The sequence below is a fragment of the Macaca fascicularis genome, chromosome 1 (genome assembly GCF_037993035.2).
Source record: "Macaca fascicularis isolate 582-1 chromosome 1, T2T-MFA8v1.1".
In the NCBI taxonomy this organism is placed as follows: Eukaryota; Metazoa; Chordata; class Mammalia; order Primates; family Cercopithecidae; genus Macaca; species Macaca fascicularis.
In genome coordinates, this window is record NC_088375.1 from 172,659,848 (window position 1) to 172,674,363 (window position 14,516).

Sequence of the window (14,516 nt, forward strand, 5' to 3'; positions counted from 1 at the left end):
AATGTGTACTGAATAATGTTCTGTGCTCTGTGCTCTGGCACACCTACGTTTCATATAGGCAAAATCTGGTATTAATGATAGCTACCACTAACTGAGCTCTTACTGCATGCCACATGCTGTGCCAGAAATCTCACATGCAAAATCATACTTGATCCTTACAACAAAGAAGTGAGCACCATCTTCTCTAATTTTTGGATGAAGACACATAGGCACACAGGATAATCCCCTTTCCCACAGGCAGGATCTAAGTCTGTTCAGACTTCAGAGCCCACGATTTGTATCTGACAGCCTTTTTCATCTTGAAAAGCAAGTGTTCCCAAACCATTTGGCAATACAGGAGGTAACATGTGACACTGTTTAATAAGTATGTTTAAATTTTTTATATAGATCAAATGTATCAAGGTGGAGAGTAAAGAATGCTTCTAAAATGTTGGTATTCTAGCTGACAAGATCCCTGAAATGGTAAAATGCACGGTCAGCTGCAGTGTGCATTTCCATGGCATAGCTCATTTAGGTTACTGATAAGTTACCTCTGAAAACAATTCATGCTTCCTCAGGCATCTTTCTACCCTGTAAATTCTAATATCTCCACAAAGAAACTCCAAGAAGAATGCTGCCCTGAGTGGACTGGAATACCCTCATTTTTATATTCTTGCCCTAAGGGTCAGAAATTATATTTCACAATGAAAGACAACAGTAAAGACAAATACCACTGAAAATTTGAAAAATCACAACATTCTGAAAATTACTGAAAAATCTAAAATGTTCTTGAGGCAGCTGTATACAAACTAGACCTGTAATGACAAGTGTCACTTGACATACAGAGTGCACTGCTGTTATGCAGTTGTATAAAATGAGGGAAGTACAGTAAGCACATCTGTTCAAGGCAATTCTAACACGGTTATCTTGGGCTCCTGGCCAAGCTTTGGGATTATGCTTGTTCAGAAGCCCCGGATGCTATGGCCATTGCCATTTAAATAGTTCTAAACCTGCATTCAGAGGAAAGCTTTAAAGAACACTTACAGACACAAAGTTTACATACCGGGGGCAAGAAACGTCAATTATTTTACTGACAACTCTCTGTGAAACTTACCTAGTAAACTCATACATTAAGAGTCAAGCATGTTTATTTTATATGATTTTTGCAACGACAAAACATGAGAATATATATTGTTTCCACCATCTCTCGTGGACTGCCAGAGCTGCAATCAACTCTCGACCAGGGCCTCAGTGCCCACTCTGGCCTGTTCTATCTGATGCCATACTGCAGCTACAGTGAACTTGAGAGTCATCTCCTGCAGAACTCTGTGGCCTCCCACTGCCATCAGCATGGAGATCACACTGCTTAACATGGCCTGGTTGCTGCTGACCACCCCAATTTTGCTTCCATCTCACGTATCTGGCAACCACAGACTTTCAGTTCATCAGACTCTCAGAGGCTCTAAGGTTGCCTAAAACCTTCCTTTGTTTTCTTCTTTGTCCCATTCCCAATTATTGTCAGCTTCTCCTTCAAATCCATCCCAGGGTAGCCCTCCCTCTCAAGGTCAAATTCCCTTTTATATGCTTTCTTAGCACCAGGCAACTCTAGTTCTTAGCTTTGATTAGAGTTGAGGTTTCAGAATGGGCACAGTGGCTCATGCCTGTGATCTCAGCACTTTGGGAGGCTGAGGCGGGCAGATCACCTGAGGTCAGGAGTTTGAGACCATCCTGGCCAACATAGTGAAACCCTGTCTCTACTAAAAATATAAAAATTAGATGGATGTGGTGGCAGGTGTCTGTAATCCCAGCTACTCGGGAGGCTGAGGCAAGAGAATTACTTGAACCTGGGAGGTGGAGGTTGCAGTGAACCGAGATTGCGCCATTGCACTCCAGCCTGGGCAACAAGAGCAAAACTTCATCTCAAAAAAAAAAAAAAAAAGAGTTGAGGTTTCAATCTACTTGTGACATTGTTTCTCTCTCCACGAAGGCTGTAAGCAACACAAGAGAAAGTAAACTTCTGTTTATTTTCAGGAGCATCTTCCAAGGACCTAGCATAAAGTGTAGTAACAAGCAGAATGCAAGAATTTATAAGATAAAGTTAGGTTTTTATTTTGACAGACAAAGAAATTAGGCCTTATCTACTAGGGGGCAGATTATTAAACAGTTGAAAAATATTCCAAAAGGCGGATAGGATATATGTGAGTTACTTCATCATTTCTGATTGGATTTCAGTTTCCCCCTTTTCCTCTTTCTCCCAGTTGTTTGCATTTTTAGCATTGAGACACAACATACCGTAACATCCACTCATCCACAGTGCACAATCCAATGCTTTCACTATCTTCAGAGCTGTGCAAACATCATCACGATCTAAGTTTATAATATTTTCATAATCTCAGACAGAAAGCTCACACCCTATTACTCTCTCCACATTCTCAGTCACAGGCAACCACTAATTTACTTTCTGTCTCTGTAGATTTGCCTTATTCTGGATATTTCATCTAAATAGACGCTGGGCATGGTGGCTCATGCCTGTAATCCTAGCACTTTAGGAGGCCGAGGTGGATGGAACACTTGAGGCCAGGAGTTCCAGACCAGCCCGGCCAATATGGTGAAACCCTGTCTCAACTAAAAATACAAAAGTTAGCCGGGCCTGGTGGTGCATGCCTGTATTCCCAGCTACTCAGGTGGCTAAGGCACGAGAATTGCTTGAACCCCAGAGGTGGAGGTTGCAGAGCAGGGAGCTAAGATAACGCCACTGGACTCCAGCCTGAGTGAGACTTAAAAAAAAAAAAGAAGAAAAAAAAAAGTGTAGTAACCTCCAATTTGAGCCCTGGCTTCAATGAGTGATTTTTTTTTTTTTTGAGATGGAGTTTTGCTCTCTCACCCAGGCTGGAGTAAAGTGGCGTGAGCTTGGCTCACTGCAACCTCCGCCTCTGGGGTTTAAGTGATTCTCCTGCCTCAGCCTCCCAAGTAGCTGAGATTATAGGCACCCAACACCACGCCCAGCCAATTTTTGTATTTTTAGTAGGGATGGTTTTTTGCCATGTTGGCCAGGCTGGTCTCAAACTCCTGACCTCAGGTGATCCACCTGCCTCGGTCACAACTTTTTTTTTTGAGATAAGGTCTTACTCTGTGACCCAGGCTGGGGTACAGGGGCATGGTCATAGCTCACTGCAGCCTCAAACTCCTGGCCTCAATTAATCCTCCCACTTTAGCCTCCTAAGTAGCTGGGATTACAAACTGGAGCCACGCTGCTTGGCTCCAAGGCAATTTATTTAACGTTTCAGTGCTTCATCTCCTACATGGAGATGATACTACTATATAACTACTATTGTTATGTGAATAAGTTAGCATGTGTTCAAGAGTTTAGAATAATATATTAACTATGATAGTGAACTTTAGGTATCCATCTGAGTGGATTAAGGGATATCTAGCTAGCTGCTAAAACACTATTTCTGGGTGTGTCTGGAAGGGTGTTTCCAGAAATGACAGGCATTTGAAGCAGTGGACCAAGCAAGGAAGACCCACCCTCATCCAGTTTGGGCAGGCACCATCCAATTGGTGGAGGGCCAGGTAGAACAAAAAGGCAGAGGAAAGCTGAATTCACTCTCTTTTCTGAAGCTGGGACACCATTTTCTCCTGCCCCTGGACATTAGAGCTCCATGTTCTCCAGTCTTTGAATTGGAGAACTTCTACCAGCAGCCCCCTGGTTCTCAGGTCTTCAGACTTGAATTGAATCATGCTCCTGGATTCCCTGGTTCTCCAGTTTGCAGACAGCCTATTGTGGGACCTCTCAGGCTCCATAAACACGGGAGATGATTCCCTTAATAAATCTCTTCTCAGATATCCATATATCCTATCGGTTCTGTCTCTTCAGAGAACCCTAATACATTAGCAATTGTGCTTTTCAGGTTGAAAAATTCACTTCAGTTTTTCAAGTTATACCTTAATGTTTCACTTGGAATAGTTGTTCCTTCTATGGCTACCCCTTAATGCTTTCATCAGAATGATAGCATCATCCTCATTAACAACAACTCACTCTTTGACAGTGACTACAGCGCACTCTGGTATGGTTCTAAGTAGTAGTTTTCTGTTATCAACTCCTTTAATTTTTCCTCCCATTTTACAGAGGCATAAACTGAATCACAAAGAGAGGTTACGTCATTTCTCTAAGGTCATAATTGTTAGCAAATAGCAGAACCAGGATTTGAACCCAAGTAGTCTAGCTCCAGTGATTGTACTCTTACTAATTTAATTATACTGCTTCAAAAGAGTATACTATATAAACATAGATATTCTGAACATTATAAACACATAAGTTTATATCAAAAAGATTAAAATCTTTCATTCAAGTTCTTTTCAAAAGGCTTCTAACAGGCTCTCATCTAGACTTCTGAAATAGATACCAGACACTTCCCTGCCTCCAGTCTCTCACAATCAGAATCTATGTTTCACAAACCATCACCTGATCTACAAAAAAGTTATTTCCCCCTTGAAAAATATTTTAGAGAAATGGAATACTTTCTGAAATTATTATAAACTCCTTGGCTATGCATCTGGGGCTACTGAGATACAGACAAAAGCCAACCAACTGAATATACTGAAAATAGCACTGGAATATGTACAGGCCACGGCTTAGCCTCAGCTCTGAAAACAACTTTTTTTTTTTTGACACAGGGTTTCACTCTCACCCAGGCTGGAGTGCAGTGCACAATCACAGCTTACTGCCACCTCAACCTCCCAGGTCCAAGTAATCCTCCCACTTCAGCCTCTTGAGTAGCTGAGACTACAGGTGCTTGCTACCACACTCAGCTAATTTCTTCTTCTTCTTTTTTTTTTTTTTTTTAAATAAAAATGGGGTCTCACAATGTTGCCTAGGCTGGTCTTGAACTAGGTTTATCTTAAATTAATACTTCATTACAAGATGACGACATTTAGGTATATGTTAGGTTGAACCACATGAAATTTTTACCTACAAAAATGGCAATTTCATATGATTCAATCCAACTTTTTGCTAACTGATGGACTGTCTATCTTCCTTCCCCCTCCAACTGTGGAATGAGCCCACGAGGGAAGGCATTTTTGTATGCTTTGTTCACTGTTGTATCTTCAGTACCTGGAACATAGTGGTATTTGGCAAATATTTGCTGGATGAATAAAATGAATTTACTAAGCTCTATTTGCCCTATATTATTCTGTATGATTTATATTTTATAGCCCCTTTGTTTCCTAATAGCATCCTAATTACTGTCATTCCTCAAATGTGGAAACTGAGGTCTGGTGAGGTCAAGTGACTTCTCCAAGACACTTTTTTTTTTTTTTTTTTTTTTAAAAGACAGAGTTTTGCTCTTGTTGCCCAGGCTGGAGTGCAATAGCATGATCTCAGCTCACCGCAACCTCTGTCTCCCAGGTTCAAGTGATTGTCCTGCCTCAGCCTCCCAGGTAACTGCGATTACAGGCAAGCGCCACCATGCCTGGCAAATTTTGTATTTTTAGTAGAGATGGGGTTTCTCCATGTTGGTCAGGCTAGTCTTGAACTCCTGGCCTCAGGTGATCCTCCCATCTCGGCCTCCCAAAGTGCTGGGATTACAGGCATGAGCCACTGTGCCCGGCCAGACACTCTTAAATAACACTTTATGCCAGGCCATTTATATTTATGCCATAAAGGTTGTTCAAATTCAGGCTATCTTTCCTTCCTGAACTAGAACATGCATAGATTTACTGAAAACAGTGATTAAGAAACTCTAGGACGAGAAGGAGAGACAGTGGGTAAGGGAGGGAACAGAGTAGAAAAAGACAGACACTAGTCAATGGGTTTGGGAAAGCCTGCAATTGGTGAAGTGCAGTATGAAATATTGTCTAAAAAGGACCCTCAGGCCTCCAGGCCCTCTGCCTCTTCAACCGTCCTGACACTTGCAACCCTATCACTGGTGCTGCTTACTTGGGAACTGGGAGTAGATGATGGATGGCTTTTACCTTTGGCCTGCACATGAGCCTGGCTGGGACTACCAGACTCTTTCAGGAAGCAAGAGAGTAGTCTCACTCTTTTTACCATTTCCTCTGTGGATGAAATCAGGGACCCCTACCTACAAAATTCTGTTGCTTTAAAAGACTTTCCCCTAACCTGACTATGGAGATACAGTGCCAAAAAGAACAAGTTAACATATTTTTAAGTAAAGGGGCTTTCAGTTTGAAATTTGTTGCTGTTCTTTATTTCCCTTTAGTGCAAAAATGCATTCTACCTTTTGGAAAGGGAAGTCATAATCTTTTACTGCCATTATTCTTTTTTTTTTTTTTTTGAGGCGGAGGTTCGCTCTTGTTGCCCAGACTGGAGTGTAATGGCGCGATCTTGGCTCACCGCAATCTCCGCCTCCCAGGTTCAAGCGATCCTCCTGCCTCAGCCTCCCAAGTAGCTGGGATTAGAGTCATGTGCCACCGCGCCCGGCTAACTTTGTATTTTTAGTAGAGACCGGGTTTCTCCATGTTGGTCAGGCTGGTCTCCAATTCCCACCTCAGGTGATCTGCCCGCCTCGGCCTCCTAAAGTGTTGGGATTACAGGCGTGAGCCACTGTGCTGGCCTTTTTTTTTTTTTTTTTTTTTTTTAGTCAATCTCTGATAAATAAACTGCTGCTATTTTTTAATGCCAGGGGTCTCAGGTCCCACGGAGGGTTTATTCATGAGTGGCCCATTACAATTTCCACTCCTGCTGAAACGTCCTTTCCCTTCCACCAGAATAAGCTCACTTTCTAGGACATGCAATCTGTAGCAGTCACAATATATATTTTCCAAAACCTGAAAGAGGATAAATGGATGATTTCTCAAATGCCCTGAAGCAAAATTAAAAACTCTGAGCTGTCATAAAATCAGAGTTAGATGACACTCCTAAGTGATTAAGTCTTTGAGATTTGTAGGGCATTTTTAAACACAGAGGGAAAAAAGCCTACATTTCTTTCTAGAATTTGTAGTCTAACTCTGGAAGTGCTGGGCTACAAAACAGAAAAGCAGATGATGAGCCAAAGCATGGGAGTCAGAGGGTAGGGGAGCCATCTTCCAGCCTATTACATACTGGCTGGGGGCCTTTGGCAAGTTAGTTAACTTCTCTAACTCTCAGTTTCCTCATGTGTAGGAAAATCAAAGAACAGGAAATGTATGCAGAACACAGCACAGTGTCTGATATGCAACAAATGTTCAATAACTATTAAATAATAAAATATCAAAAATTAGGGTACATAAGGATGTACCCTAGCCCCTGGGTAAGTTTAAGTATCTTTGCTTGGAAGCGATGGAATAAATTTAACATTTTTTTCTTGTGCCTCCAGGACTAATTAAGCACAGCTCTAGCCTTATAAAAACCCAATATTAAGCCAGATACAAAGGAGAAATTGCAGGCCAGGCGCAGTGGCTCATACCTGTAATCTCAGCACTTTGGAAGGCTGAGGCGGGTGGATCATCTGAGGTCAGGAGTTCGAGACCAGCCCGGCCAACACGGCGAAACCCCATCTCTACTAAAAATATAAAAATTAGCTGGACATGGTGGCGTGTACCTGTAGTCCCAGCTACTCAGGAGGCTGAGGCAAGAGAATCGCTTGAACCTGGGAGGCAGAGGTTGCAGTGAGCCGAGATGATCGTACCACTGTGCTCCAGCCTGGGTGACAGAGTGAGGCTCCATCGGAAAAAAAAAAAAAAAAAAAAGGAGAGTTTCCTTCCTTAATCTCAGACAGCACAATTCAGGTGTCAACAAGGTAAGAGAAGATGCTCTTTTTCAGAGTCAATGGGTCACTCACTACATAACATAGCTTCTCGTCTCAGAGACGAAGATTCCCGAGAGAAGCAAACATGATAGGTGGTTCTTTCCAAGGTGGTACAAAATGTAAGTGATACATTCGTAAACAGAACACAGGATGAAAAATACTCAAGATTCTCACCAGTTTGAAGCTTTCACTTTCAGGCAATTGTTTAATACCAACTTCGAGGCTGCCATCTTCCTCACTACTAACAGGTTCAGTGCCGCTCTGATCCTATGGAACATTAAAAAGAAAATGGCAAAGATGTCATTCTTCACTCACACTCCCTCGAATTGTACATATACTCACTGTCATTTGCTCATTGTGTGGTTGTGGTGGACACTGTTTCCTCTGAGGAAGCCTCTTCTGTTTTCTTTCTCTCTAGCAGAAGACTGTTTTGCTGTTGTTGTTTCAGGTATCTATCTCTGCTGCTCATACACAGGCCTTAGGGAAAGCCGGTCCCTACCCAAGGACCGGCCTAGGATAGTCTTATTCTTTTCCCAATGATTTTGTCAGGAATGGGCAGATCAGGAATAGATGTTGTCAGTTCTGGCCAATGAAATATAAGGAGACGTTTGCTGGAGATGTGTGGAAAAGTTTTTCCTTAATCTTAAGAGCGCCGCAAGAAGTCCTTATACCTCCCAAATTAACAAGCGAGCTTGAGCCCAAGTTTCCATGGACAGCTGTGCCATGACGACGAGGGAACCAGCCTTAGAATCAGGCTGACCCTGTGGGTTACAAAGCAAGGGTAGAGATAGAAAGAACTGGTTCTCTGATGGCAAACTAGGTCACTGGACTGAGCAAACTTGGAGCCCAGCCTTATCCTTAACCACCTTCTGTGACAGCTGATACATTTCCTATTGCTTCGGCCAGTTTGAGTTAGCCATTCTGTTACCTCCAGCCCAAGCTTTCTCACTGAGTCAGTTGACTGTATTTTGTATATGACTAAACTGCTTGAGATAAGAGACTGGGTTTATCTCGTTGATTTCTTTATTATTTTTTTATTTAATAAAAAATAATGTCTCTTTAAAATTTAATAAGCAATTTTTTGTTGTTGTTGGGGGAGACAGTCTTGCTCTATCGCCCAGGCTGAAGTGCAGTGGCATGACCTCCGCTCACTGCAACCTTCGCCTTCCAGGTTCAAGTGATTCTTGTGCCTCAGCTTCCTCAGTAGCTGGGACAACAGGTGCATGCCACCACACTAGCTAATTTTTGTATTTTTAGTAGATGGGGTTTTGCTATGTTGGCCAGGCTGGTCTCAAAGTCCTGACCTCAAGTGATCTGCCTGCCTCAGCCTCTCAAAGTGTGTCTTCTTGATTTCTGAAATCAAGTCCCATCACCATGCCTGGCACGGTTTACCTAACACTGATGGAACTAATGAATGCACTGAGTACTTGTTTTCTTTCATGACTTTTTCCTGCAGAATCCTGAAAATATGTATTTACATAAATGAGACACCTGGCAATAATACATACCACTAAAAATCTAAAACATATTAGGTATCTCCTCAATTGAATTGTGACACATTAAATGTTATAGTTAACTAACTAGAAGTTACTTTACTTTCTGGGGGTATATAAGGGAGGATAAGGATGAGAAATGGAATACCCACATTGTACTTAACTGTTAACTAACTAGAAGTTACTTTACTTTCTGGGGGTATATAAGGAAGGATAAGAATGATAAATGGAATATCCACATTGTACTTACCTGGACTTTTATTTTTAATCACCACCATCCTAGGATTACTACAAATTTGGCTGAAATAGTTTATAGGGAAAATAGTTTTGATTTTGAGACATTCAATCTCACTCATAATTTGATGCAATTAAAGCAAAGAGAGCAATCTTTCAACTATCAAATGGACAACAAAATAGGAAAAGAACATTCAATATTGGTAATGTCAGAGAGAGAGGAATTTTTATACACCACTGAGTGAATGTAAATTAAGATAATCTTTTCAGAAAAAAAACATACTCCGTGTGTGTATGTGTGTGTGTGTGTGTGTGTGATTGCTTACTTCTGGGGAGTGGAATTAGGGAATGGGTAATTTTGCACTAATTATTTCTATGCTGTTTCATTAGAGAAGAATTATCACATACAATTGCATATTTAAACATAAAGTAAGGGGAGACTATGAGAAACACCTAAAAGAAGAAAAAAAAATTAAAGAAAACAAGCAGCACGGACTTTAGAATTGGGCAGATTTGGGTTCAAATCTCAACTTTGCCACTTACAATTATATGACTTGGGGCAAGTTGCTTTCAAACCTGAGTACAGGTTAAGTATCCCTTGTCCAAAATGCTTGGAAATGTTTTGGACTTCAAATGTTTTCAGATTTTGGAATGTTTGAATTATACTTACCAGCTGAGCATCCCAAAACCAAAATGAAAAATCTAAAATCCAGAATGCTTCAATGGGCATATCTTTGGAGCATCATGTTAGTGCTCAACAAATTTCAGATGTTGGAGCATTTCTAACTTCAAATTTGGGATGCTCAACCTGTAACTTAACTTGTTTTTAAAGTGCAGATAAAATACCAGATTAAAAATACTACCCTATAAGGTTGCTTTAAAAGATTAATGAGTTAATATGTAAAATATCTATTTGCATAACACCAGGTACAGTTAACTTTTGTTTCTAGCTTTTAAATATAATTTACTATTTTATTTTCTTTCTTTTTTTTTTTTTTTGAGACGGAGTCTCGCTCTGTCACCCAGGCTAGAGTACAGTGGCATGATCTCGGCTCACTGCAACTTCTGCCTCCTGGGTTCAAGCAATTCTCCTGCCTCAGCCTCCTGAGTAGCTGAGATTACAGGTGCCCACCACCACGCCCAGCTAATTTTTGTATTTTTAGTAGAGACGGGGTTTCACCATGTTGGCCAGGCTGGTCTCAAACTCCTGACCTCAAGTGATTCACCCACCTCAGTCTCCCAGAGTGCTGGGATTATAGGCGTGAGCCACTATGCCTGGCCTTTTCTTTCTTTCTCTGTTTCCATGTGAATTTGACAGAACTGTTTCTAGCTTTTTGTTGAAGCAGACTCTTTATTCTTGCACTATCTCATATAGTCTTCCTAATAACCTGCTATGGGTATGCACCACCATGATCCCAATTCATAAATGAGGATAATGATACATTTTAAATAACTTGCTAAACAACTCCAGGTAGTGAAAGGTAGATCCAAGAGTCAAAGCTGGGAAAGGGTCATGCTAGGCCCTCAATAAATGATGCTCTCATTTTTCTCTCATTCTTCCTTTTCACTATTGAGTATTGACAACTGATCTTACAGAAGATAAGACCCATAATCTTTCAAAAAATTATTGTTAATAGACCATGGATTTTTAAAAACATGTCTTAGCATTTTTTAAACCAGAAAATTGCATTAGATAGAACATCCTCTTCTCATTGAATTTTGGATAATCAAGGAGTTACCATGTAAAATAAACATACCCAAGTTAATACATCTTGAAAACATACAGATTTTCAGCATTTTTGACAGTGGTAATGTAAGTTTTAGAAACAGAAATTCTGAACAAATGAATTAAAAATCAATATTTATGGAAAACTTGTAATGTCCAAATTCCTTAGTGTGTCTAGTTCTGCAAGCTGTGGGAGCCCCTGAAGAAAGCCTGGCGAGGTTATGGTGGCCAAGTGGAGCTTTGAAATAGTTGATGTTGGGCCAGGTGTGGTGGCTCATGCCTATAATCCCAGCACTTTGGGAGGCTGAGGCAGGTGGATCACGAAGTCAAGAGTTCAAGTGACCAAGATGGTGAAACCCTGTCTCTACTAAAAATACAAAAAAATTAGCCAGGCGTGGTGGTGGGTGCCTGTAACCCCAGATCCTCAGGAGGCTGAGGCAGGAGAATCGCTTGAACCCGGGAGGCGGAGGTTGCAGTGAGCCGGTATCATGCCACTGCACTCCAGCCTGGGCGACAGAGAGAGCCTTTTGTCTCAAAAAAAAAAAAAAAAAAATTAGCCAGTGTTTGTGGACTGCAGCACATTAGACTGTAGAACAAACCCACAGGTTCCATTAGTAACCCTGCAAATGGCCACCACCTCTGGTTTCAGATGACGGAGATTCTCACATGAAGAGGGGTCAGCTGAAACCATTCATCTAATTATGCACATGTCTCCTTAGGGAAAGGAAAGTGTTCCTTAAATAAATTAGAGGAATCTTTACTTTTATATTTCTCAGCAATATGCATATTGAAGATGAGATATTCTTGGTCTTTATAAAATGAATACTAAAGTAGAGGAGAAAACAGCTGTTTAAGGGATGCGTCAACTTGTAAAATTTAAGAAAACATGGGCAAAGCAGTCTAGGTTCCAAATAGTCTATGCATCCTTTAAGATGTGAATAGAAACAAAAAACGCCCTCTATGTTTACACTACATGCCACACTTAGAAACTAGAGGATCAAATGAAGCAGAATTTATCATTCAAAGCCAGGTCTCAAATGCCACTTGTTCCATTGTATCTTTTCCTTCTCCTTAGCTGGGGGACATGTCTCCTTCCTCTAAATTCTAACATTCTACCTGAACCTCCTCTGTCACTTAACATTCATCTCTTTTGTATCCTAATTATGTATGTGCAGAACTGATCTCCCTGATGGGACTGAAAGGTCCTTGAATTGAGCATCTGGGCCTCATTCATTCCCATTGCCTGATTCATTTTTCACTCTAGGTCTGTTTTACTTCAAATTCCATACTCCTTTTAACGGTACTACGCCTCCCCTCTTTTCTTCTTAGTCTGAGATGACTCTGTAGAGGAGGGTTTGAAGTCTAAATCTAGATGGAGTTGGGAGTCAGGCAAAAAGGAAGTTGGAATTGAGGGAGGATAGCAATAAAGCATTTACTTTCTAGGAAAGCTAAAGTTTGTAACAGTTTAATGTTTACATTAATGTTACATCACAAGGAGAGCTAAAGTTGTAATGTTTACGCTAAAATGAGGTACAGAACACAACAATGTGGATCCCTTCCTTCCTCCCTCTTTCTTTTCTTTTCTCTTTTTTCTTTTCTTTCTCTTCTCTCTCCTTCCTTCCTTTCTTACTTCCTCTCTTCTCTTTTCCTTTTCCTCCTTCCACTCTTCTCTTTTCCTTTTCCTCCTTCTTTCCTTTCTTTCTCTTTCTTCCTTTTCCCCTCCCTCCCTCCCTCCCTCCCTCCCCTCCTCCCTTCCTCCCTTCCTTCCTTCCTTCCTTTTTCTTCACCATCTCACTCTGTCACCCAGGCTGGAGTGCAGAGGCATGATCACAGCTCACTGCAGCCTCGACCTCTTGGGCCCAGGTGATCCTCCCACCTCAGCCTCCCAAGTAGCTGGGACTACATGTGTGCACCACCACGCCTGGGTAATTTTTTGCATTTTTTGTAGAGACGGGGTTTCACCATGTTGCCTTGGCTGGTCTTGAATTCCTGAGCTCAAGCACTCCTCCCGCCATAACCTCCCACAGTGCTGGGATTACAGGCGTGAGCCCCTGTGCCTGGCCACAACAATGTGGATTCTGCTCTGAGAACAGAATGGCTCATGAGGTAAGGAGTCTTCAAAATACCCCACTCACCAGGAGCTTGGAAAATAGCAAACAGTCTGAGATAGGAAACGGAAAACAGGTCAGCAGCATGTTTTCTAAGGCACAAGTGAATTAGAGTGGTTTGAGGACCATCTGGCTGACGGATGGGGGCCAGTTGACACCCAAGATGACTCAGCTAATCCGGATGGCTGAGTGTTCCTGTCATCTCTTGCTGATCTTCAAACCACCTGTCCAAAGCTGTCTGCTCAGCCAAGCGACTTAAGGAGAACAACCTCTCCCCATGAGACCACAGTCAGTGGATTCCACAGTGAATTATGTTTTGTAGACGAACAAACAGAAAAGGCAAGACTTGTAAGGTCTGTGGATCGACCCCCACCGAGGTTAGTCTTTTTCAGACCTTCGGGAAGTTCCAAATTCCCTCCCCTGGGCTCTCCCAAAATCTTCCACATAAGTGATTGCAGAAGCGATAACCCTTATTATTTTAAACTCTTTTTTTTTTTTTAATACCCACCATTTGTGTATAGTTTTCTTCAAACTGAACAGTGAAATCTTGATAGCAAGAATGCTATTTTATTTGAGAGTAGACTTTCAATAAAAGTTAAATTTGTTAAGGACGTTATTGTGGATTGAAAAACCATTTCCTTTTTTTTTTCTTTTTTTGAGATGGAGTTTCACTCTTGTTGCCCAGGCTGGAGTGCAATGGCACCATCTCAGCTCACTGCAACCTCCGCCTCCCAGGTTCAAGCGATTCTCCTGCCTCAGCCTCCCGAATAGCCGGGATGACAGGCATGCGCCACCACACCTGGCTAATTTTGTATTTTTAGTAGAGACGGGGTTTCTCCATGGTGGTCAGGCTGGCCTCAAATTCCCGACCTCAGGTGATCCGCCTGCCTTGGCCTCCCAAAGTGCTGAGATTACAGGCATGAGCCACCACACCCGGCCAAAAAAACATTTCTAATTAGATAAATGTTCAGTAATTTTGTTCCCTACCCTGTTTTCTCATTTAACATAACAAGAGTATACTAGTATATACAACTGTTTTCCTTTTCATTGATTTAAAATGATACTAAGCAAAGTAAATTTAAAAAAATAGCAATTATAACTCCCTAATAGGATTGAAAGTTTTTTTAAAAATAAAACTTATGTTTAGTACAAATTTTGCCATTCCCATATTTTCTTCCTTTTTTTTTTTTTTTTTTTTTTTTTGAGACTGAGTCTCACTCTGTCG

At 41.4% G+C, this 14,516-nt stretch overlaps 1 protein-coding gene across 12 annotated transcripts in view; it reads right to left on the minus strand.

The window, feature by feature from the left end:
- PATJ (PATJ crumbs cell polarity complex component) overlaps positions 1 to 14,516 on the minus strand; it is a 426,407-nt gene that overhangs the window by 110,862 nt on the left and 301,029 nt on the right. For all 12 annotated transcript variants that reach the window (XM_045369982.2, XM_045369962.2, XM_045369973.3 and 9 more), the window contains one exon: positions 7,905 to 7,997. In XM_045369982.2, coding sequence (XP_045225917.2) covers positions 7,905 to 7,997 — 93 coding nt within the window. The remainder of the gene's footprint in view (positions 1 to 7,904; positions 7,998 to 14,516) is intronic.